This window comes from Equus asinus, chromosome 19 (genome assembly GCF_041296235.1).
Source record: "Equus asinus isolate D_3611 breed Donkey chromosome 19, EquAss-T2T_v2, whole genome shotgun sequence".
NCBI classification, from domain to species: domain Eukaryota; kingdom Metazoa; phylum Chordata; class Mammalia; order Perissodactyla; family Equidae; genus Equus; species Equus asinus.
The window spans coordinates 1,255,596-1,280,706 of record NC_091808.1 but is presented as its reverse complement, the minus strand read 5'-3'; the positions used below and the strand labels follow the sequence as shown (position 1 = coordinate 1,280,706).

Here is a 25,111-nt window from a genome sequence, read left to right as displayed (position 1 = left end):
AATAATGTCAATACATAGTGTAAAGATAGGATGGAAAGATGTAAATCCCAGGGCTAAATCTTTAAAGGGTGGTTTTTCTCTCTGCCTTTATTTATTTCCATCAGGTAGCTTTGGCTGGACCACCGTGGAAATGTTTGATAACCATGGGGTGGCACTGGGTTAGAGTGTTGGTTGTGTGTAGACTGAATTACAACAAACAACACAGATTTTCTCCCTGCCAGAGAGTTGGAAGAATATGTTTGAGGTAGACCGATGTGGAACAATCTTTACTTGTAGGCCAAATATAATTTTAATTTTCTGTATCTGTCAGTTCCTGTACCCCAGAAGTCACAGTTCTGTGTGAAGAGTTGTGAAGCGCTTCCTGCCTGTTTTTTTTTGTTTGTTTGGTCCTCAAAATCTGCAAAGAAGCCGTGGCCAGGTTGCACAGCCCCATTTTAAAGTAGAGAAAGTGGAGTGACTGGTTTAGGATGGTGCCCTGGCCGTGCCTCTCTGCTGCACGTGCTTTATTGCAGATTCTCACTGTGCAGTTCGCACTGAGCCGTTTCGACTGGATGCTGATGTGCAGTTTCCTGAACTGCCAGAGTTTGCTGGCTCGTTTGCACACGTGAACATCCTTTCCCAGTGGACTTCCAGGTTCTGTCTGTACCAATTCTTTTTCAAAGAGGAAGTTTATCTGATGTGTTCATATAACTCTGCTTCAGGTTCCTTATCAATAAAATGGGGTTAAAATTTACCTACCTCACAGGCTTGTTGTGAATACTGTCAGTTGAAAGCTGTTAGCAAGATGCCTGGCACACCGTAAGTGCTTAAATAAATGTTAGCCATTATATTATCAGGTAGAAGAGTAATCCGAGTGGACAGTAGAGAGAAAACTAGGCAGTATTTAAGCAGAGTTGTCCTGCTTGCAGGGAAGGATTTGAACTCGATTAACCAAGCGAAGATTGATGCATGGATGATTCCGTGCAAGCCCTTTTAATTCCATATGGCTCCAGGACTTCTGTTCCATTCCTTCTTTCCAAACACTCCTGCTTCTGGTTACATCCACACCTCCTGTGTACTCAGACAGCAACAGATTTTTCTAAGTGCTGCTTACCCTTTCAGGTTTGTTCCTGTTTTTCCTTCACCCACTGTCTCATCAGCTTGCCAGCTCCCCTTTTCGTTCAGTGGGTCGTGAGCTTCCTGCACACAGCATAGTGTTAGGTGTACAGGAAAACCCCACCATACAGTTGGGTGTTGAGCCAAGGTCACGCTGGTGGTATTCTCTGAGATCTGGATGTGTAGAGCATCTTTGGACTGTAGCATATTTTTTGACTCTAGGTTTTACCTTAGCAACAGGGAGTCAAAAAAGGTGAAGATTCCACAAAACATAACATGATAAAGCCGAGTGTTTGGTGGGTTTCTGGGGATCGGTAACTTGGGTGGTGATTCTGTAGACTGGTCTAATCCTTTTGGAGAGCAGCTAGCAGTATGTGATAAAGACTTTGATTTTGGAATCCCAGTTTTGAAAACAAACTCTGCTGTGTAACCCCTGTGTATCAGTATGAAAGAGTACTCCACAGCCAGGAAACATGCCTGGCAATCTCATTCTTGTCCTTGCCTCCTAACAAAATTTGTATCATTTTGATCCATGGAAGTATGTTCAAAAACATGCCTTAACGAAAAAGCAAAACAGTGTTACACAGCAATTATACTGTTATAAAAATATGTGGTAACGTGGACAAGGATCAAGGGAAGTTAGAGTGCTATAAGTAGTTTCATTTTAAAATCGTGGGATTGTTTTCTCCCTAAACTGGTGTTTTGCTTTATAGCCATTTTAAAATTCAAAAAGATATTATAATGTTGTAGGATGCAATGGTGAATCTCCCTTCATCCCGTCTCTCCCCAGCTTGTCCTTCTTATTGCTATTGGCATGAGATTACATCAGACCTCTTAGGTTGGCCCCGGAGATCCCTCACAGCCCAGCCTTGCAGGCATCCTCCAGGTCCCAGCCACACTCAGCCTTTCACTCTTGCCCAGCAGTCCCGAGTCTGTGCACACACTGCTCTTTGCCCAGCTGGTCTTCTTTCCACTGCAAGCCCCAGCATTGACTTCATGCCTGGGAAGCTTCTCTGGGTCACGCTGGCAGTGCCCTCTTCCTCGGCGTTGCCTCATTCCTTCTGCTCTCTGTGACTGCACTTGGGAGGTGGTGCTGGCCTCTTATCTAGTTGTCTCCCCTTCTAGATCTTTATGTGCCCTGTGCTTTGCATGTGGGGTCTCTTAAACCAGAGAGAAGACAGCACAGCCTGAAATCAGGGTGGGGTTGAGGCCACCTGCAGAGCTGAGTGACTGCCAGCAAGTCACTAACCTTTCTGAGCCTGAGTTCATTGATCTATATTATGGGAACTGTGAGGATTAAATGAGATGATGTGGGTGAGGATATGGTGTGGCCTCCCAGCTGCGGTCATCACTTGGGACACAGTGGCCATTGCGCTGTGCCCAGGACCTTCTTTAGGCCTGACACAGATGCTCACTTCTTATTGAGGCCTTCCCCCTCCCTCTCCACCCACCAGAGGCCTGTCTGCTGTCCTCACTTCACTCTCTCCATGGCCCTCACCACCATTTAACATACTGTCGTCTTTGTCTTATCCCACTATAATGGGAGAGATTCTCTCTGATAAACTCTCAGATCCTTAAGTACTTAGACTTACTTGATGGAGAAGAAGTGCAAATAAATGTTTGAATGAATTAATCAAATTTCATCTGGGACAAGGGCAGATGCCAAGTTTTGTGGGACCTGAAGCTTATACAATTTGGGAGAAGGGGCCTCTTTAAAAAATAACACAGTGTTACAAATAAAGATTAATTTGGAAAGTGAATATTTATTTAGAATGAGAAAAGTAAATAAGTTACATATTTGAAAAGGCTGACCACTAAATCTGGAAAAATAGCATATTTGTTAGTTAATTACCTGATACACCTTTGTAAGACTTTTTCTTTGGCTGTGTACTGTTTAATTGCCTCTTTGCATGACAGAGAATACTGTAGAAAGAATTCAGTGATTCCTTAGCATAGTTGATCATAAATTTTTGTTATTGGTAGGATGCGTCAAACATGATTTCACGTATAGATATCTTTGCTGTTTCTAGTACAGGTACAGGTGTGTGTCTCAGAAAAGCAGGCATTCTGATAAATTCTATTTTGCACGATTCTATTCAAAAAAGTAAAAAGATCTGTGATACATTTATAATTATACTGCTACATTATCAATTATTTTTCTCTCAGGAGAGAACTACAGTTTTGACTACTGAGAAATGAACTCTTCGCTTACCTTTTAACGTGTCTGATGATAGTTTTCTCACAAATGAGCATCTGGCTCCCATATTTCAAATTTGTTGCTTTCGCACGGCCCACACACTTCTGGCCAGGCACCATTGAATCCGCCCCCAGTGCGGCAGGGCCCCTGGCGCTGCACATTTGTCTGGTAAACTCCTGGCAGACAGGCGCAGTGAGTGATGGCAGAAGCCATGCCTGCATTGAGGTGGCTAGCAATAACTTAAGTGTACGCAGAAGTAGCTGCAGACAACATAAATGCATCCCATAACCCGGACCAAATGTGTTTCCAACGCGCTGTGCCCTTAACTGGATCCCAAAAATGCCAAGAGCCCCTCGTAAGCTACCTGACATAAAGGGAAAGAGGGATGGAGGCATAGAGTGGAAAGAGGCAGCCGTCTTAATTGATTGCAATTGGAGTATTTTTTGTAAATTGTACAAAAGGCTGTGACCATAGGCACACTTTGCTTAGGGCCTTTCCTGGGACCTTAGAAGGGGCCAGTGCAAGTGAGGGGCCCAGAAACTGGCAGCAGAATAGATTTATAGTCACACTGCTTTTGCGTGGGGCAGTTTCTGGCCCTTGGCTTGATGCCAGATAACAGTAGAGGCACGTGGGGTGAGGGTGCTCAGTGCATCTTCCAGCGGCTAGTGGGAATGTGTTTGGGAAGGAGGAAGCAACACTGGGTAGTTTTGCAAATTGTTTAAATCACTAACTCTTACCTCTTTTGTCTCCTTCATGATTAAAATCCCAGTCGCTTTGGTAGTTAGTAAGATGAATGTTGAGGGAACAAGTCTCCATATCTGAACAGGAAATCAACTCCAGAGTGTTTAAGAATATTAATTTTATTTTAACTGAACTATTTTACAAAGAAGAACAAGCACAACTCCTAGAGGAGACACAGAGGTTATTCCTGCTTTCTCTTGGGAGGTGAGCAATGGCATGCTGTAGGTGACCCCCACCAGTTAAGCCTTCTAAAGCAGGTAGTACTTATGCAGTAGTCTGCAGAAAAGCCATCAGGTTTCAAAAGTAATGTGTGCTCATCACTGTAGACAATTTGAGAAATGCAGAACATTGGAAATAAGGAAGTAAAAATTGCCCCTCTTCCCTCTCCCAGAGATAACCACTGAGAACATGTTTTCAAATGCATGGATGTCAAGTTCTGGTTTGGGGAAGATGGAGTAAGTGCACTGCACCCCATGTCTCGCACTGACCATGGCTGGGAAGCCTGCACGGCTGCATGGAGCATCTATTTGAGGACTCTGACAAGTAAATGGTGACAGGCAGATTGCAGACAAAGGCTAGAATTTGAAGTACACTTCTACCAGCAGTGAGTTTCCTGGTTTTCCTCCAGCAGTCCCAGCCTGGTCTCAGGGTATCCAAAACCCAGGGCTGAGCCCCAGCTGCAACCAGGGAGAAGCCTTCCAGTTTGGGCTCCAGGAGAGAGAGTGGGGGAAAGCCACCATTTTCTCTCCTCTCTCTCCCTGTCCTGCAGCTGGTTCTGTGGCAGCAGGAGCCTGCAGACACCTAAAAATCTGAGGAAGTAGCGGGGAGCCACTGTTGCTTCTTTCTCTGCAGCTGGGTCCCAGGCAAGGGTGCAGCCACAGGATGTGCACCAAAGAGCAGGATAACTAAAGCCCCAGGTTTCTGGCTGGAGGACTGAGAAGGGGAGCCCCAAGCCACTGGAAAGTCCACCAGGGAGATTATGGAACGGGAGGAGCTCAGGAAAGTGACCCCTGAAGTTGCTTATGAACTTATGGGCTCAATGCCGAGCTGTGCACACATGGATCTGACCTTGAATGGCTTACCAGAGACTTTGGGAACTTAGCTAAGGGGTAGACCACTGCCTGGAAACCAGGATGGCCGCTTGGTGATGGTGTACAGGGAGGAAAGAGCCTCTGAAGATGGAGGTGACGCTGAGACCATAAGCCACAGATGGCGAGTCGGGATTTACAGACTGAAGCCAGCCAGGCCGGTGCTGCTAAAGCAAAAGTACCAGCATTCTCCACAGAATTTAAACAAGACCCAGAGTCGCATAACAGCACGATATTAAAAATGTCCAGGATACAATCCAAAATTACCCAGCGTGCACAGAACCAGGAAAATACCACCTCTCAAGAGAAAAGACAGGCTAAAGCCAAGATGATGCAGATGTTGGAATTATCTGACAAAGACTTTAGGATTGGCAGAATTTTGGCCCCCATGACCTTCACCCCTGGTGTTACTTCTGGGGATATGTTACGTTACATGACAAAAGCACTTTGCAGATGTAAATAAGAGTACTGATCAGCTGATCTTAAAATAGTGAGGTTATCCTGGATTATCCAGATGGGCCTCTCTGCTTACATGAGCCCTTAAAAGTAGAGATCTTTCTCCAGCCGACAGCAGAAGGGGAAGGCAGAGATTGGAAGCATAAGAAGGCCAGCACACTGGCTCTGAAGATGTAGGGAGCCACAGGCCAAGGAGTGCAGGTAGCCCCTAGAAGCTAAAAATGACCAACAGCTGATTGCCTGCAAGGACTGGGGGCCTCACTTCTGTACCCAAACAGAACTGAATGAGTCTGGATGTGTGTTCTCCTGCAGAGCATCTGGATAAGACCCCAGGCCAGCTGACACCTTGACTTAGACCTTGTGAGACCCTAGGCAGAGAGCTCTGCTAGTCTACACTGCACCCAGACTTCCAACCCACAGAAACTGAGATAATAAAAGCCTGTTATTTGACGCTGCTAAGTTTGTGGTAAATTGTTAAGGCTGCAATAAAAAACTAACACACACTTTAAAGCAGCTTTTATTAAAATGTTACGAGAAGTAAGAGTACTCTTGAAATAAGTGGAAAGATAAAGTCTTGCCAAAAAAAATAGAAGATATAAAGAAATAAGTGGTAATTTTAGAACTGAAAAATATAATAACTGAAGGAAGTGACAAGGGAAAGAGTGAATTTATAATGCATGGATGTACAATTTTTTAACTCATTTTTTTTGTTTTTTAATCTTGAAGAATTTGCATTATGGTATATTGGACCAGCAGTCAGGACACTGGGTGCTAGTCTCACCTCTCCACAAATTGGATCTGTGGTCTCAACAAGCAGCTTCATTCCCTGGTTGTGATATCCCGTGGAGACTAAGGGACTGGGCCAGCATTTCATAGTGTGGGAGCCTCACACACTCCCTCTCTCTCAGCTATGAACTGTTCCAAGGGTTCCTTGGATCTTTATGTACATCAAAAATTGTTGCTGGAACTGTTTTTTTTTTTTTAACTTATGGAAAATTCCAAATACAAAAGTAGAGAAAACAGTATATCAAACCCAGCTTCAGTAATCAACATATGGGCAGTGGTTTGGGTTTGGTCTGTAGTCCCCTCCGCTGAGCCCCACCTCCCTGGATTCTTTTAATCCTAGACATCATTCTGTTTTATCCATAAATACTTTAGTGTGTATGTCTAAGAGATAGGGGCATTTTTCCCCTTTGCATACATACGATATTAAAACACCTAGAAAATTAACAGTACTTCTTAATATTATCCGATATTCAGTTAGTGTTCAGATTTCCCCAATTTTTCCATAAATATTTGATTCAGGATTCAAATAAGGTCCACACATAGCATTTGGCAGAGAACATCTTTTAATTGTTTCTGTTTCCCCTTGCTTTCTTTTATAGCCATGTATTGAAGAAATTAGGATATGCCGCATTCTGGTTTTACTTGTAGTCTTTTTAATCTTTAGGATATATATCACGAGTGATGTAGAAAGAAGTCACTGAGTTTTAAAGTCACTTGAAGTAACTCTCTTTGTAGTTTAGCCTCTGTACTAATGTACAGTTAGGATCATTTGTTTCATTGTGCTTGAGTCTTTAGGGCTTTTTTAAAACACTGATTTAATTTTGCTTTTAATCATGTAAAAACATTTACAAGGTTCCCACGTCAACATGACTAAACACGTATATTAGAAGCACAGTTTCCAGCACTGTCTTTTCAGAGCCCCCCCATAGTTAACTATTTTCATTAGTTTTTAGTTTATCCTTCTATTGCCGTTGTTTGAATATAAGCAAACGAATATGTGTACATTCCTCCTCTTTTAACAAAAGTAAGTGTTCTATGCACCTGCTTTTGCAGCCTGCTTCTATTCACTTTCACACCAAAGGAGCATATGGAGATCTTCCTGCTTTTGTTTGTGAAGATTTTAATGTTAAATTGGGCAGCTTCATACCAAAAACAAACAAAATGTGTTGAGAATCAGTCAGTTATCCAGATTCATTTCAGCTCTTAAAACTTTTTTTTTTTTTTTTTTTTTGGTAAGGAAGATTGGCCCTGAGCAAATTTCTGTTGCCAATCTTCCTCCTTTTGCTTGAGGAAGATTGTCACTAACATCTGTGCCAATCTTCCTCTGTTTTTTTGTGCATGGGATGCTCCCACAGCATGGCTTGAGGAGCGGTGCGTAGGTCCACTCCCAAGATCTGAACCTGCGAACCCTGGGTCGCCAAAGTGGAGTGTGTAACTGGGCCCACCCCAGCTCTTAAAACTTTATTTTTCAGTGAATAGAATTTCGTTTAACATAAAGTCAGAGCACCTGATGGTAGAAGGCCTAAAATATTGACATGTGTTTGGTGTTCAGCAATTCTTTAAAAAACCTAGGGAGTAAAAGTAGAATTGTAAGGTTTGCTAATATTGGTTATGTCCAAAGTCATCTCTTTGGACCAATAATCTGTGTTTATATTGCAGTGCTGAATTTGTCTATGAGTGGTCTTCCTTTTCTTGCAGACATTTAGCCGCTATTTCATATGAGGAGGTAGGAAGGAAAGGATAACATGATTTTATGAGGTTTATTTAATTTTGGGCTACTAAATACTATAAATTAGTTGGAATCAAGAACACATCTCTGGGGCGGGCCCGGTGGCACAGTGGTTAAGTGCATGCGTTTCGCTTCCATGGCCCAGGGTTTCCCAGTCAATCCTGGGTGCGGTCATGGAACCGCTTGTCAAGCCATGCTGTGGTAGGCGTCCCACGTATAAAGCAGAGGAAGATGGGCATGGATGTTAGCTCAGGGCCAGTCTTCCTCAGCAAAAAGAGGAGGATTGGCAACAGATGTTAGCTCAGGGCTAATCTTCCTCAAAAAAAAACACATCTCTTTTCATTTTCACATTGAGCTGTCTTATCACAGAGTCACAGATTCTTAGAGTTGAAAAGGACCTGATTAGCTCCTCCCTCCCTCTTCATTTTCCAGAATAACAGCCAGGGCTGGGAGTGCTGAAGTGACCAGCTTATTCATGGCAGAATGGGAATTAGACCCCAAGGGTGCTGCCTCCAGATCTCCGCCCCTGGCTGCTCCTGCGTGCTTCCTCGTGTCCCACTAGTGCCTGCCTGTTCACTTGGCCTTTTATCACAGCTTGGTAGACACTTTCTGTTTTCGTGAGCTGCCCTTGCAGCAGCAGAGGCTCTTGAGGTTGCTGCTGCCCTTCCTGGTGTTTGCAGCACAGCGTTGCCTGGAGTTCAGGTTCTCCTCGGGCCGTAGGCTTCGCACAGGCGACGTAGCATCCCAGAGCGCCGTGGAGCCGCGCGTACAGGCGAGTTCTGCAGTGCCCTTCTCCCCAGGCTGTGGGACCAAAGTGGACTCTGTGACGCTCTGGCCGTGTTGGCTTCCAGGGGCCAGCGGAGCTGTATCCTGGGGAGGAGGTGTGTGTGCATAGCCGTCCATGTTCACGCAGGTGCGGGTGCCCCTGCCAGCCCTCCATCTGGCCAGCTGTTTCTCATTAGCTCTTTGAGTTCTTGCTGTACAAGTTTTAATATTTTTTCCCCAATTCCTTACATTGACTGAATTATTCAGTTGCTTAAAAATACTTAGTTGCTAAGAAAATATGAGTCATGCTTATTAGAAGGGGAATTAAAAAGGATCCTCTCTTGCTACCCTGTAGTAAAGAGGCAGTGCAGCCTGTGGTGGAGGAGCTGGGTGAGAATTCCATTTGAATATTATCAGCGATGCCAGTTCATTCCTAACACTGCCGTGGATTTCAGGCATATTAGACAAGTGCAGTGAAATGAGAAGTGCCATAGTCTGCTTCCTTAGTGTAGAAAGATGTTTTTGATCCTCCTGAAAGAGGCAACCAAAACTGTTTCAAGGAAAGTGGATTTTCTTTTTAGCACAATGGAAATTTTAGCCAGTTCCCTTTACAGGGGCCAGTGGGCTGTGCTTTTCCTGGGGAGCCACGTGCTGATTTTCCAGCAGATGGGGGGAGGTGGCCAACTCCAGGCTGGGCTCGAATCCTGGCTCTGTCACTTCTGAGTTATGTGTTCCACGGCAGACTTTTCTTTTTTTTTTTTTAATAGACTTTATTTTTTAGAGCGGTTTTAAGTCACAGCAAACTTGAGTGGAAGATACAGAGATTTCCCATGTGCCCCCTGCGCCCCCACATGCACAGCCTCGCCGTGCTATCATCATCCCCCCAGAGTAGTACATTTGTTACAGACCATTGACACGTCATCACCCAAAGCCTTGGCAGACTTTTGAGCCAAATTTTTCCAACTTTAAGATGGAAATGACATATCACAAGGTGGTTTTTTTAATTTTTCTTAAATGAGAATATATGCATAGAAGGCAAGTTTAAAGTAGGTAGCACTAAATGTCAGTAGTAGAAATTGTCTCCAGCCACCAGAAATAATTTCAGGAATGAAGATTCAAAGCATTTCATTCACATGGAAGGAAGATGGGAAAATAAACTGGAGTCCCCATAAGTCCCTGGTTCTTTACGCCGCCTCTTCCCTCTGGGCTTCTGAAAAGGTTCTCTGGCAGCACAGAGAAGTGGGCAGGGGCTAACATCTGACCTTGGGCTGCCAGGACTACACAGCACTTGGTGCGTCAAGGGCTGTTAGTGGTCTTGCCTTCCTAGTCTGGCTTCCATTTTGTTGCCTTTTTAGTATTTATAAGCACACAAAGCAAAACAAAGTAATTTCTGTTAGGTTATAATTTGTGTAAAATAGATTCAGTGCGTGCATTTTTCCTTTCATTTTTTTCCCACTGTCATGCTGAATTAAGTGATCAGGCTGTAGCTCGTTTCTACAGTAAGTGTCCAGTTATGCTGTTGTTCTAAAATAGATGGAGAGACTTTGAGATTAAGGTTAACTAACATTCACGGCATTGGGGTTACATACCAATTTTCTATTAAGCGTCTTACTTTCTAAGCTTTCTTAATCTTAAAGCCAAGAGATTATTACATAGGTAGCATATGCCACATTACTATTGTGTGATAGCAGACGGATTTTTGGGGGAATATCAGCAGGGTACCCCTTGGGATCATTTCCTCTTAAGTGAATTTGTCTCCCTTAGATGACCTGGAACAAGAGCATCTTGTGGCCCTGAGTCTCAGCTTAAGCTGTATTGATGTCTTACTTTGAACTAGAGGAAAATAACTAGGTTGTAAGTTTGCTACTCAGAAAGTGTACAAACCTGCAAAGGTTTCCTCTTGTGAGCTGTTTTAGTATTCCTTGAACCAAGAAAAGTGTTTCTCATTTGTCTTAATACGTCTTTCATTCCTAAGAGAGATGAAGCAATGATAAATTATAAGTGTGCTGTCTTAGGGGCCAGCCCCATGGCATAGTGGTTAAGTTCGCATGCTCCACTTTGGTGGCTGGGGTTTGCCAGTTCGGATCCCAGCATAGACGTACACACTGCTCATCAAACCATGCTGTGGCAGGTGTCCTGTGTATAAAATAGAGGAAGATGGGCACAGGTGTTAGCTTAGGGCAAATCTTCCTCAAAAAAAAAGTGTGTTTTAAATGTATTTTTATTACAAAACACAGATATAGAAAAACTGCATGAGGGGCCAGCCCTGTGGCCTAGTGGTTAAGTTTGGCATGCTCTGCTTCAGTGGCTTGGGTTTGTTTCCCGGGGGCAGACCTATACTACTCATTGGCAGCCATGCTGTGGCAGCGATCCACATACAAAGTAGAGGAACATTGGCACAGATGTTAGCTCAGGGTGAATCTTCCTCAGCAAAAAAAAAAAAAAAAGGAAAAGAAAAACTGCATGAATCAAATCTATGGCTTAATGAATTATAGAGTGAACACTGTCCCTATCAAGCTCTAGAACTGTGCTGGACACACCAGAGACCTCTTCCCTGTACCCCATCCCAGGGATAGACCCCCGTCTCACCAAGAGGGACCACTACCCTGACTTTTCTAGTAGTAGCCTCCTTGCATGTTGTTCTTATGGTCTTCTCACCCAAATATGTCCCTCTGGATGCTATAGGTTAGTCTTGCCCATTTTTTTTTTTAGAAGTATGTGTTTAGGTATGGCTTTTTATAATGAGTATAAGAGAAAGAACTGGAAGAAATTTTTGCATCTAAAATTAAGAAAAAGTAAAAGAGAATTACACAGTGGAATAAATAAGAGAACTGACTTCTAAAAATGTTTTCTGGTTGTATATATGTTTTCAGAATTGTAGCTTTACTTAAAAGGGGAAGGATTGCTTTGATTCCCCAAATAAAACATCCCATAGCTTGTTTTAGAAGAACCTACTTGAGGCCTGGCCCGGTGGTGCAGCGGTTAAGTGCTCATGTTCCGCTTCAGCGGGCCGGGGTTCGCCAGTTCGGATCCCGGGTGCGGACATGGCACGGCTTGGCACACCACACTGTGGTAGGCGTCCCACATATAAAGTAGAGGAAGATGGGCACAGATGTTAGCTCAGGGCCAGTCTTCCTCAGCGAAAAGAGGAGGATTGGCAGCAGTTAGCTCAGGGCTAATCTTCCTCAAAAAGAAAAAAACCTACTCTTGGTGGTTCAGCATTGAGTAAATGTCGTGACTGACCAAGAACTTACTTTCACCTCTTTTCACACTGATGACACTTACAAGGGAGCCTTCTTCATTCACAGCCTCTTACTTTTGCATTAACTACTCAAGCTTGTAAAATTGAAATGAAAGAGCTCATGTTTAAGGTTCCCAGAACCTCGTGTATCTCACGTTTGACATCAGTGGCATGAAGACAGTGCTTTTCTGCAGTGTGGTTCTGTTTGTGACCATAGTCCGTGTCTTTTGTGACTGTCGTCTGTACAGTGTGTGGGGTAAGGAGGCAGTTCATGTTCTCCCATGCCGGGGACGTTAAGTAAATACTTAGCCAACATTCACCCTAAGAATGTAGTTCCTGCCCACAGGGAGCATACAACTTAGGAATTCTGAAGAAGACAGGTGTGGCTCAGGTCATGAACGTGCCTGTCCACGAAGGGAGACCATCCTTCATTTGTGAAGGAAGTGGGACGGGAGACATATTTGGCAAAATGACACTCAGTCTCATCATTTTACTCACTTTTCCTGGGGGTTTTAGCGTTCTTATTTTCCGCTTGCTTGTTTGATGAGTCAGACATGCGTGAGAATTCTTGCCCGGGTGGCTGGAAGGTTGTCTGCTGGGTGGGGTAAGGGTGCAGGAGCAGTTGCTCAGCAGCGGGTCACAGAGAAGGTTTTTGAACTTAATTCAACAGATAAAAAGTTCAAGAGTTGGTTCGCTTGATAACAAAATGAGCATGAAAAGGAGGAGGGGGCCAGGGGCCTCAGAGCAGTTAGTTGTCAGGGGAACGACCTAGGGACTCAGTGAGACTGAGCCTCAAACATTGTACCACAAATTAGTAGTGACTTTTTGAAGATGATTAAGTGAAATAAAATAATTTTTGCAGCAGCTACATTCTTTCTGGATTAAATCTCTGACATTTGTTTTTGCCATGCTATGTGACGTATTTTTCTTCAAATTGACTTTCAAACATAAATATATATTTAAGAAGGAAATTTGCCGTAAATAGAAAATAACTATATTAATAAATACAACTAAAAGCACCCTAGTATTATTAGATTCTAGCTGATACTTAGCCTGTTCTTTCTTTGTTAAAAACAAGGAAGTGAGGGGCTGGCCCCGTGGCCTAGTGGTTAAGTTCGCGCACTCCGCTGTAGGCGGCCCAGTGTTTCGTTGGTTCGAATCCTGGGCGCGGACATGGCACCGCTCATCAAACCACACTGAGGCAGCGTCCCACATGCCACAACTAGAAGGACCCACAGTGAAGAATATATACAAGTATGTACTGGGGAGCTTTGGGGAGAAAAAGGAAAAAAATAAAATCTTTAAAAAAAAAAACAAAAAACAAGGAAGTGATTAGCCCTATTCAACTTGATAGCTTAAAACCAGAGACCTCTCCCTTGGCAGGACTGAAAAGGCCACAAGGGCCCCTCGCTGCTGTCATCAGTTAAGTGGGCAGTGGGTGGTGATGATAACAAGGTTATTGGAGGACCGGGTAAGGCAGGGGCTGGGAAGGGCCTGACCCGTGCGCACGCCTCCTGACACGAGACGCGTGGTCCTCATGACACTCGCCCGGGCTGTTGTCGCTGCTGTGTCTGAAATTACCTCCCGAACCACTGGTGGTGCCCACTGCAGCCTGCTGGGTGAAACTCAGAAAGAGGAAGGCGTGCAAGCAGGCCTGGCTGTCTTCACCTACTGTTACTGACATTTTCCCCACCCGGTCAGCGGAGAGGAGAGGCCTGCCGCGCTGCCTGACACGTTGGCACTGTGCTGTGGTACCGTTTACCTTTGCCAAAACATGCCGCCCGGCACTTGCAGCATGTGGTCTGCACAGTGCGTATGTGGGCTGGTGGAGGGAGGATGTGCGGGGGGACTCGAGGCAGCCTGGGAAAGATGCGGGCGCTGCTGACCTCTCTTGCCCTCTCCCAGGTGAGTTGTGATGATGTGGCTCCTTTTGAGGTTTTGTGGGTTGAGTGAGTTAAAACACTGCCTGGCTCACAGAAGCACCCAGAAAATATTGTTATTGGGGGTGGTGCTTGTTATGATTTTATCCTCCACCCATCCACATAGGAGTAGAAGATAATCTTTTTCTAACTATTTTGATGTAATTTAAGACTCATAGACGTTGCAGAAATAGTGTACCTGATTTTTATGTTAAATATTGAAATAACTGGTGATAATTCTTTGGGGTCTTTTTGTTTTAGCATGTTCTTCACTCCTAGCTGGTGAAGAATGGGGGAGATAGAAGGAACATACAGAATCCTGCAAACTCCAGGGACACGCTTGGGCACCCAGATCCCTGCAGGAGTTAGCACCCTCGAGCCTGGGCAGTCTCTCTCGGCAGGAACGGGACAGACATCGGCCAGAATGCAAGAGAAGCACCTGCACGTCAGAGTGAAGCTGCTGGACAACACTGTGGAAATATTTGACATTGAGGTAAGAAGCATGATTTTTGGAGGCATATTTCCTTATATTTTCTAAAATTCAAGTATTTTGTACCAAATTCCATTTTGCTGGTTAGACTTTGCCTGTTTATCAATTTGACCAAGAGTGGCTTTGGTGACGCACAATAAAATCCTTGGAAGCAGTGAATCTGAGTTTCTCCTTCTACTTTGAACAGTGGTATTCTTCTGAGTTTCCTTTAAAATCCAGGCATAATTGGTCTTTCCATTCTTCACTTTTGAGAGGCTGGCTGAGTGCTGTGGAGCACAAACTGGAACCAGATTGCCTCTGCCCAGATCTCCCTGGGTTAGCCACTGGCTGCCTGGGTGAGGGGTGTCACTTAGCCTCACTATGTGTCAGCTTCCTCGTCTGAAATGTGGGGGTGATCATAGTCCCCCTCTTCTCACAGTAGCTGGGATGAAGACTGAGAACTCATTATGCAAAGAGCCTGGCATGAGGAGGTATTGCACAGTGTGAGTAACATAGAACTTGTTTTTCTAGGTCAGCAATAAAATTTTTATTTTCAAAATTCTCTAATAATAAGAGCTGGCCTGGTGGTGTAGTGGTTAAGTTTACACGCTCTGCTTTGGTGGCCCAGGGTTCTCGGGTTCTGATCCCGGGTGCAGACCTACACCACTCATCAAGCCATGCTGTGGTGGCATCCCACATGCAAAATAGAGGAAGATTGGCACAGATGTTAGCTCAGGGCCAGTCTTCCTCACCAAAAGAATTTTTTTTTAAGAAACATTAAAAATTCCCTAATAATAGATTTCACTGATAATGTTGGCAAAAACAATTGAGTATAGCAAATATATATGTATTTAAGTTCATATATATGTATGTATATATATTTAAGTATATATATACATACATATTTAACTTTTTTTAGACCCATGCAGTATGTTAGAAAACATTTTTTCTGATTTTCTAAATGGCGTTAGAATGAATGTTCTTTTTAAAAATTATTTATTTTCATATGTAATGCATAAATATATTCTGTTTTTTCTAATACTTTCATATTGGTTTAAAGTAATATCTTTAGAAGCTTTTCCTTCTAAATATCACAAAAGCCTCCTGCTGAAGTGTAAGTTCATTCAATCCTGTCCTTACTTTTGTGACATAAGAGCTGCAATGCACGAATTCCAAGCCTAGCCCTCGAGAGACCAAGAGACTGCACAGCTTCAACTCCTGAGAGCGTTTCCATCAACCTTCCAGCAAGGCCAAGCTAGCTCAGATGTCGCAAAAGTAAGGATGAGAGAATGAACTTAAACTTTAACAGGAGGCTTATTTGTGCTTAGGGATTTCTGTGAAGAACTCAAGATGCTACTTAGAAAATAAAAAGGTTGTTGAGCTGTGGGCCAGGCCGTGAAGAGGCTTGAGTGAAGCAAACCCCCTTCAGGCTCTGGTGGTGCCTAATTGTAGAATGCATTGCATGAGAAAGAGGAGGTGAGCACAGCAGGGGTGGGGGAAGGAGGAGACGAGGGAGGAGCCAGCAGGAGGCCTGGTAGGAGCACCTTCCGCCTGTCCTCTTGCTTGGAGCCCAGGACTTCCAGCCTCTCTTGCTTGAGTGTTTGATGGCAGGTATCTAGTGCCTGGATTCCTAGTGTCTGAACTCAGGGGGCCCCAAATGCTTCTTTTAAGGTCTTATTTCAGGAAGAAATCAAATATCATTTCATCTGGGCATTGGTAATTGAAACTGGTAGGACCTGTCTGTCCAACTTGCCAACTCACTCCTCTGTTGCAAGAGGCAGCCTTCAGAGGGAAGGCGGTCTGAAACAGGCAGCCTTGGAACCCTGGAGAGCTGGTGGTTAGCTGTTGGTTCTCTTCCCTTGACGCATTTCCCGTCTTACCATGGCACTCTCTGATGAATCACCTGCAAGGAGCAGGTTAAAGGTCTGGGCATTTAGCTGGGTCCCAAATCTCTTCCAGACAAATGTTTGGAAGAATATCCATGTGGCCATCCTATGATAAACACGTTTGCTATGGTCTAGGCCTAAAACAGTTTCAAAATTTCTAAAAGAAAGAAAAGAAGGAAGGAAGAAAGAAAAGAATTACCCTATTTATAATTTACTTTTAGAGATCTTTTTTTGTCCTGCTTAATGGACTTTATCAACTAAAACTAGGACCAAAAAAGAAAAAAGCATACATTTCTTGTTGAGTCATAAATAAGATGTAATCCTTCTCTGAGAAACTCACTTTTACTGAGTGTCTGGGTCGTTTTATACTTAAGAAAATCAGAGATAGCATTTTGTAAAGGTTTCAAAATATTTAGAGCTTGTCGAAGTTTTATTAAGTTGAGTTGTTGTTTCTATTAATCAAATCTAACCATCATGTTTGGTATTTTAATATACCTGGCAGAGTTACCAGAAATTAAAGAATCCAATTGCTTTTGCACGTCCTGAGTTGGGTAGGGCACTTTTTTTTTTTGAGGAAGATTAGCCCTGCGCTAAAATCTGCTGCCAGTCCTCCTCTTTTTTTTGCTGAGAAAGACTGGCCCTGAGTGAACATCCGTGACCATCTTCCTTTACTTTATATGTGGGACGCCTACCACAGCATGGCTTGCCGAGTAGTGCCATGTTCGCACCCAGGATCCGAACCGGCGAACCCCGGGCCACCGAAGCGGAATGTTTGCACTTAACCACTGCACCACCAGGCTGGCCCCTAGGCTACTTTTTAAGTTGTGTTACTCACTGATGCATACCTTTTCGGAAGAGTTAAAATTCAATACTTTTTTTGTAAGTTAGTAACTTAAAACAACAAATATTTAATATTAACTGCATGTCTGAGTGTTGGCTTGGAGGCTCTTCTGGTCTGGGCTGGCTCGCAGGGGCTGGTGGTCTAGGATGGCCTTACTTGCGTGTCTGGGGCCCCAACTTGAGCCTCTGTCCATGCAGAATCTCACTCTCTAGCGAGCTATCTTGGCCTTGTTCAAATGTTGCTGGAAACCTTCTCAGGAGTGGAAGCTGTGCGATGTCTTGAGGTTTAGGCTTGAAATTCATGCACTGCAGCTTCCTCCAGGTCTTACTGATCAAAACAAGCTACCAGGCCAACCCAGATTCAAGGGGTGGAGAAGTAGAGCTACCTTGATGGGGCAGGGCCAAGGAATTTGTGGCCATTTTCTGCAGTCGACCACAATAGCTGTTGCCGGTGGATCAGGAATGCAGTCTCTGGGAAGAAGACTGTGTCTGGGAAGCTCTAGTGTCTGGTGCCCCTGGGCTGGGCTGGTGTGCCTGATGACACGCTTTGTAGGGCCTGCCCTGAGCAAGCGGAGCAGCCTTTGGGAAGTGCCTGCCCCATGGCCCTCTGGAAGGGGCTGGCCCCAGAAGCTCTAGTATCTGGTGTCCCTGGGCTGGGCTGGTGTGCCTGATGACACGCTTTGTAGGGCCTGCCCTGAGCAAGCGGAGCAGCCTTTGGGAAGTGCCTGCCCCATAGCCCTCTGGAAGGGGCTGGCCCCAGAAGGCAGGTTTGCCCTTCTTCTTTCTCCCCAGTATCTCCCATGGGCCACAGCTCCAAAGATTCAAAAGATCCAAAGATCAAGGCCAGTTGCCTACCTTGGCCTCGCATCACTGTTCCACTGTCACTCATCCACTGGTCTTCTCTGTCTCCCCCCGGCCCGCCCCGACCCGCCTTTATATTTGAACTGGAGACACAGATTGTTGTGGTTGGGTCTGTAGAATGCTGTAGACTCTCGGTGCAGGGCAGCGAGTGTGCAGAGCAGTGAGATCCCTGGCTGGGTGTGTCTCAGTTGGCAGCACAAAAGGTGAGTCTTCGGGCAGACACCCCCTGTCCCAGAGCTTGCCTGTGGCCTCTCTCCTCCTGGACCAAGGCAAGTTCCGAAGCTTTATTCGATCTGCTGCTGTGTCCTCAGTGTTTGGGACAGCGTCTTGCTTGGTAAATATGTATTGAATGAAGAAAATCAAAAGTTAGACTGGATTAACATGCTTTCTTTAAGAATGTTTTGAATTTTTCCCTTTATAGCAATGTTTTCTGACCTGAGGGATTCAAGTGTTTTTGTTTTGTTTGTTTTGGATTTGGGGGGCATCTATACCTGTCTTATTGTCTGCTTATTTGGTTTATTTTTTACTCGAATCTTAAGCACTAGTGTCTGTAAACTTGCAGGGTTGATGTGCTGATGTTACCTTGGAAAACAGTGGCTTCTGCATACAAGTGGTTACAAAACACTGGCACGGTGTGGGCTTTGTAGAATCTGCTCGTCAATATTGAAGGTTTATACTTAAGGGACCTTTTTAACTTAATTTGACATGTGGTTATTTTTTAAATGCTTATGGTTTGCTTTAGTGAAAATACAGAGCAACTTGTCCTGCAGACCCCCTGGTGGTGCTCATGTCTGTCCTTCCGTCAGTCTGTGGTTAATTGTTTCATGTTTGTCTCCAAAAAGAAAGACAGCCTTTGCTCTCATATTTTCTTCAGAAAGGTGAGCTCTCTGAGTCTCCAGTTTTATTTGTTTCTCCCATCTCCCAGAGTGTGCAAATGAACTTTGCTTTCTGTCAGTGCAGACCGCCACAATAGTGGCAGATGTTTCTAGAGCTAAAACTGCTGACAGAGAAGCTGGTGGTGTTGATTGGGTGCTGGGGGGTATTTTGTTCCAGCTCGTTCTTTCTAGATCTAGATAACATGTGCTATTTGATTCTTGCTGTCCGTAAATCAGGATGGTTTGAAGCTGGAAGCTACGGTCTGCTCTTTCTCAAACAGTGTTTAGTAGTGTTGAAGGGTAAAATTGAGCTGAAATTCTTAACAACTTTGCTGAGATATAATTCCCATACCGTACAATTCACCCATTTAAAGTGTACAATTCAGCGGTTTTTAGTATATTCACAGATTCCATTTTAGAACATTTTCATCGCTTCAAAAAGAAACCCCACAGCCTTTAGCTATCACGTCCCTACCCTCCATCCCCTCTCCCCTCAGCTCTAAGCAAACAGTAATCTACTTTCTCTGTGGATTGCACTGTTTTGGACATTTCATATGGAGTGGAATTATATGTGGTCTTTTGTGACTGGCTTCTTTCACTCAGCATAATGTTTTGGAGGTTTATCCACGTTGTAGCCTGTATCAGCACTGCATTCTTTATATGGCCGAATAATACTCCTGTGTATGGACAGACCACATTTTGTTTATTCATTCGTCAGCTGATGACTTTCCACCTTTGGGCTATTATGAGTTATGCTCTTATAAACATTCATGTCCAAGTTTTTGTGTGAAAATACGTCTTTATTTCTCTTGCATGTATAACTGCGGGTGGAATTGCTGGGTCACATGGTAACACTGTTTAATTGTTTGAGGAACTGACAGACTGTTTTCCAAAATGCCTGTACCATTTTACATTCCACCAGCAATGTTCTGAGGATTCCAGTTTCTCCACATCCTCAGCTACGCTTATTAGTATCTGACTATTAAGCTAGTGGTTGTGAAGTGGTATCTCATTGTGGTTTGAGATGAAGTTTTAAAAGGTATTTTTAATGGCTAAAGAAGGGATGGTTTTGAGCCAGAAGTACAAGAATTGTGCCACTAAAAAGTTATCTTCGGGGGTGGTCTTTTAGATAGATTGTGAGTAATTTTGAAGTTAACCCTTTGCTAGCCCAGTTACCGCATAGGGAAAGAACATTTCTCCATCCCAGAGTTGTGAAGACCACAGAGAAAGCGCAGCTGAGGGCTGGCCATAGTGAACCTGGGGAAATGAAGCTGGCAAAGAGTGGAAGCTTACTTGTAAAAATTTTTTTAATTGTCAAGTTGTCATGTAAATTTATAGAACCAGAAACTTTTATTGAAACACTGTATTTTTAAATAAATATTTATTTCATTTGTAAGTAATAACTCCCGATATTTATGATTACGCTCGTCCATTTAGATTTTTTGCTGCAACAAACTTGTGCTTACTAGGATTTGTAAGGTAGACTGTATGGTTCTTTATACTGATTACTAGTTAAATTAAACTCGTTCTTTTTGTGTGGAAGGGCATTTATTGTAGTGGTGCAAAGAAAGGGAGGGAAACCTGTGTGGCGGCTTCAGGGTGGAGCCGTTTGTGTAGACTTCAATCGTGTCTTATTTTAAGTGGTGTTTGACGTTTATCAGTGGGACTTTTAGCTCCCGAAGATCAGTGGTCATTGTTTGATCTAGTGAAGTCTTGATTTGTTTTCAGTTGATTAAATGAACTCTGTGGTTTTGAAAATAGGAATCTGGCCTCAGCTCTAGAAAGTCTTTTTTTGTGAGCCATGAAAGACACCATCTGGAAGCCATGTGTCAGCTTGCCTTGTCCTGTGTGCGAAGTCCTGCGTGCTTTCAGCTCTAAGCCGTGTCAGGTGTGAAAAGTGTCTAATCCCGCTCCTTAAGAAAGGGCAGCAGGCAGAGAGGTCTTCTCCTAGACCAGTCACTCCTTTAGTAACTGATCATTCCCTACCAGGGTTAGGAAGTGACGTGGCTTCAGCTTTCCTGTCGTCTGGAAGTTAGTGTTGTGGAAGAAGTGACCTGTACTGATTAAAAGAACCGTCTGGGATATACTGGGGGTGTGAGACGTCACCCGGGAGTGAGCGTCCCGTGCCTGTGCTGTCAAGTGGGATCAGGTTCTAGTGAGCGTTAGGGTTTATTATTGTTAATCTGTGCTCACGTTCCCTTTTTCTTTAACATACTCAAAATTTTTAGAGTGAGCTTGCTTTCTTTTTTAAGAATTACACAAGCTTTAGCTTAAACATGTGACAAGTAGGAATACAAGTTCTCAGTTATGAAGTTCCATACTAGAAGACTTTAAATTACTATTCCAGTAAAAACTTAATGTTTTCTTTCTGGCCAGGAAGGAATAGTCAAAATTCCAGAAAGTATCATAGCAAGATGTTTGTCATTGCTCCCACATGAACATCCTAAATATGGCAAATAAGCCGCCTTAGAACTTATTTTGGTCTGATCTCAGAAGAAAAAGTTAGTAATTCAACATCTGAAATTTGGGGATAATATAGGCTTTATACAAAAGCTCTTATGTGTTTCTAGTATATACAGCTATTATGTGACTCTGCCCTAGCTTTAGAAACCTATTATTTTGTCTTGGAAAGTTGATCTGTTTCTTTGACCCTGATGCCCAGGAATGTGGCAGGGTGGGACAAGGCGGGGATGTGGACATTTTTATTCTTAGTTACCCAGTTGTGGTATCAAAACTCCCAGTGCCAGCTCCTCCCCACCCAACCCCAACACTCACACACACACACACACACACACACACTCACACACTCACACACCCCTGCAAGGTTGGTATATACAATCTATATTAGATGATTCAGTGATGATAACTGATGAGGAAGTTAGTCCAGCAAATGGAAAATAGGGAAATGTCACCCTCTTGATCTCCATGCCAGTAAAAATCCCATTACCACAGTTGTTATTAATGGAGAATAACAAAGTTATTTCAAGATCTCAGCGGAGGGTCATAGAAATGAAACTTGCCTATTGGGTTATCTTGACTTGTCACGTCATTTCTTAAGCACCTAAGAGTTCTAGCACTTGGTGGATTTATCTCGTATCTTTGGCAGCCCTAGCAGTACATGGGAATGCAGAGTGGAGTGAGGCCCCAGGTGACACAGCTAATAGTTGGCCCATCAGAGCTGTGAGCCCACACTCATGACCACTCCCCGTGCTGTTGCCAGAAACCCCATCTCTGTTGTGACCCATGTAATGCTCCCATTTCTAATCAGAAACAGTTTGGTTCTGTTGTCATTTGTTCCTAGGAGGCCAGAGAGCTGAACTTATAGTTATTTTACTGACTTGACCTTTGTTTTTGGGGTTTTTTTTCTTTTTTTTTAAATTCACCCTTTTAAACTCATTTTTTTTTTTAAGATTGGCATCTGAACTAAATGTTGCCAATCTTTTTTTTTTTCATTCTTCTCCCCAAAGCCCCCCAGTACATAATTGTATATTCTAGTTGCAGGTCCTTCTAGTTGTGCTATGTGGGACACCGCCTCAGTGTGGCCTGATGACCGGTGCCATGTCCACGACTAGGATCCCAACTGGTGAAACCCTGGGCCGCCGAAGCAGAGTGCGCGAACTTAACCACTTGGCCACAGGGCCGGCCCCTGACTTGGCCTTTGAATTGCCTTTCCTCTTCACTTCTTTTCATCCCTTCCCCAAAATTTCAGATGCCTGCGTTTTTGGCTCAACTCCCCCACAAGTAGATGGCCCGCTCAGAGGTGATGCTTGCCTGACGAGCTCTTCGTCGGTGCCCCCACCCTGCCACCCCATGCCCAGCATACTCATCCCCCTTTCTGTAGCCAGCTTCCTTCTCTCTCTCCCTAAACACTCAGCACATGGGGCAGGTTAGGACCTAGTTTTAAATCTCAATCTTTAGCCACCTGATAGCATGAGGAAGTGCCTCGTTCCAAGTCTGGGACCAGCTTTGCTGAGGAGCCTCATCAAGACCTGTGACTGGGGGGTGCCCCTGCTGGGGCCACGTGGGCTATAGGTGAGGGCAGTCCCCAGAGACCAGAAGGACTCAAAGTCCTCTGCAGGCCTTCCCTCAGCTGCCCAGCACACACTCCGGTGTTCTACCTACCCATGTTGATCCGTGTAGCCCTGGCTCATCCTGATGCTTTCTGAGTATCCAGGATTCGTTCTTGCTCCGTTGGTAAACACTGAGGTTGGTTCCAGCATTTGGATCTTACAAGCAGTGTTGCTGCAGACATTCTTGTATATGTCATTGTGTGCGTGTGTGGGTGTTTCTCTAGGGTGTGTTTCTAGCGTAGACTTTCTTTTCTGTTCTTTTTTTTAAAGATTTTATTTTTCCTTCTTCTCCCCAAAGCCCCCGGTACACAGTTGTATATTTTTAGTTGTGGATCCTTCTGATTGTGGCATGAGGGACGCTGCCTCAGCATGGCTTAACGAGCGGTGCCAGTCCGTGCCCAGGATCCGAACTGGTAGAACCCTGGGCTGCCGAAGCACAGCGTGTAAACAACCACTCGGCCACGGGGACAGCCCCTAGTGTAGCCTTTCTTGTTCTGGGCTGTGCCCGTCTCAGCCCTGTGTAGACATGGTGGGACTGCTCTGCAGACTGCTGTGCCACTTTACGTCCCCTTCGTCCGCACAGGAGTGCTTCCCAGTGTGTTTGCCTCTTCCCCTCCTGCCCAGCCACCATGCTGCTCTGGGGCCTTTCTGCTACTGTCTCTTCACCTCCCTCCTCACTGGGTGCTGCTGCCCTGTGCCAGGCCTGTTGTGGGGCCTGTCACTGGAGCCATCTCCCTGACTGTCCTGATGACTCCCACCAGCTAGGTCATCCACCAGTGCTGCTCTCCTTCTGGTGCTCTCAGCCTCCCATGGGCCTTTCACACCTAGCTACAAATTCGGGTCTCCAAGCTTGCCTTTAAAACGTGCCGTGTTGTTGAGAAGGCCCTCAGCTGATTCTGGGCAGGATGGAGGGCTGGTGGCTTTGAGCAGAGTTGACATGTTCTGGAACGTATATCCTCCCACCAAGTTCCCATCGGCTTGTCACTGTCCACTGGGCACCCTTTGCTGATGCCATTTCTCCTGACCTTCATTCCTTCCCCTCCATTCATTCATTCATTCATTCATCGAACCAAATAGGCAACACCTCTCTCTTACCCACACTAGAAGGTGCAGTGTTCTCAAGGCTCCATTCCAGCTTCACTTCTATGGGTCATTTCTAGGTCATACAAGCTCCACAATTCACTTTCAGTATTGAAAAAGCTGATTCTATGTTATTGATCACTTTTAGATATAGAAAGTAACCAAGATTCTCTAGAAAGTTAATTGTAGAATTACAATTAGGTCTCTTCTTTCAAAGAGAGCATTCTGCGTTTTCACTTGTACAGAGTGTTTTATACATGTTTTTTTCTGAAATTATAATTGTCTTACTATTTCACAAATACTGTGTCCACTAAGATTAGCACTTGCGCTGGCAGCACCTCAGCTCTCTGGAGTGAAGCTGTCCTCTGGTGAGACCCTTCCAAGTCCTGCCCTGCACGGCAAGCGCAGAGCCCCAGGGTTACACGCCGCCTCCCTCTGCATTGACTCCTAGAACACCAGCCGAGATGTCACCCGGGGTTCCTTGTGCTTCTTGTTTTAGAGCGACTTCATCTGAAAAGTGATTGAATTTCCATAACATAAGTAATACATGTTCATTGTAGAAAAACAGAACATCTTAAGTGGCCCACAGCCAAGGACAACCACCCAGCGGGAACAGACATTCACATTTATCTATTCATGTACATTAAACAAAATTAGAATCGTACTATACACATTTTTGTAGTGTATTTTTAAACTTAACATATTGTGAACATTTTTCTGTGTAATTACTCTTTGAAAAGTTTTTAATGGCTTACGTAGTTTTCTATTTTCAATTTCTCTGAAATAAATCTTTATACACTTCTTGATTGTTTCCTTGAGGTAAATGTCTAGAAATGGATGTAAATCTTTATACACTTCTTGATTGTTTCCTTGAGGTAAATGTCTAGAAATGGATGTTCTGCATCAGAAGGTATTCTACAATTTTTTGTTTTTTTATTAAGATTATGATATATTACAACCTTGTGAGATTTCAGTTGTACATTATTGTTAGCCATGTTGTGGGTACACCACTT

At 44.2% G+C, this 25,111-nt stretch overlaps 1 protein-coding gene across 7 annotated transcripts in view; it reads left to right on the top strand.

Annotated features, from left to right (window-relative positions):
- Positions 1-25,111, top strand: part of FARP2 (FERM, ARH/RhoGEF and pleckstrin domain protein 2) — a 109,310-nt gene that overhangs the window by 1,102 nt on the left and 83,097 nt on the right. For 6 of the 7 annotated variants that reach the window (XM_044751501.2, XM_044751500.2, XM_044751498.2 and 3 more), the window contains exon 2: positions 14,279-14,510. In XM_044751501.2, the coding sequence (XP_044607436.2) occupies positions 14,307-14,510 (204 nt within the window). In that variant the 5' untranslated portion in view covers positions 14,279-14,306. Of the gene's footprint in view, positions 1-13,672; positions 14,004-14,278; positions 14,511-25,111 lie in introns of those variants that run through there. The other variant, XM_070489168.1, reaches the window with a different exon arrangement.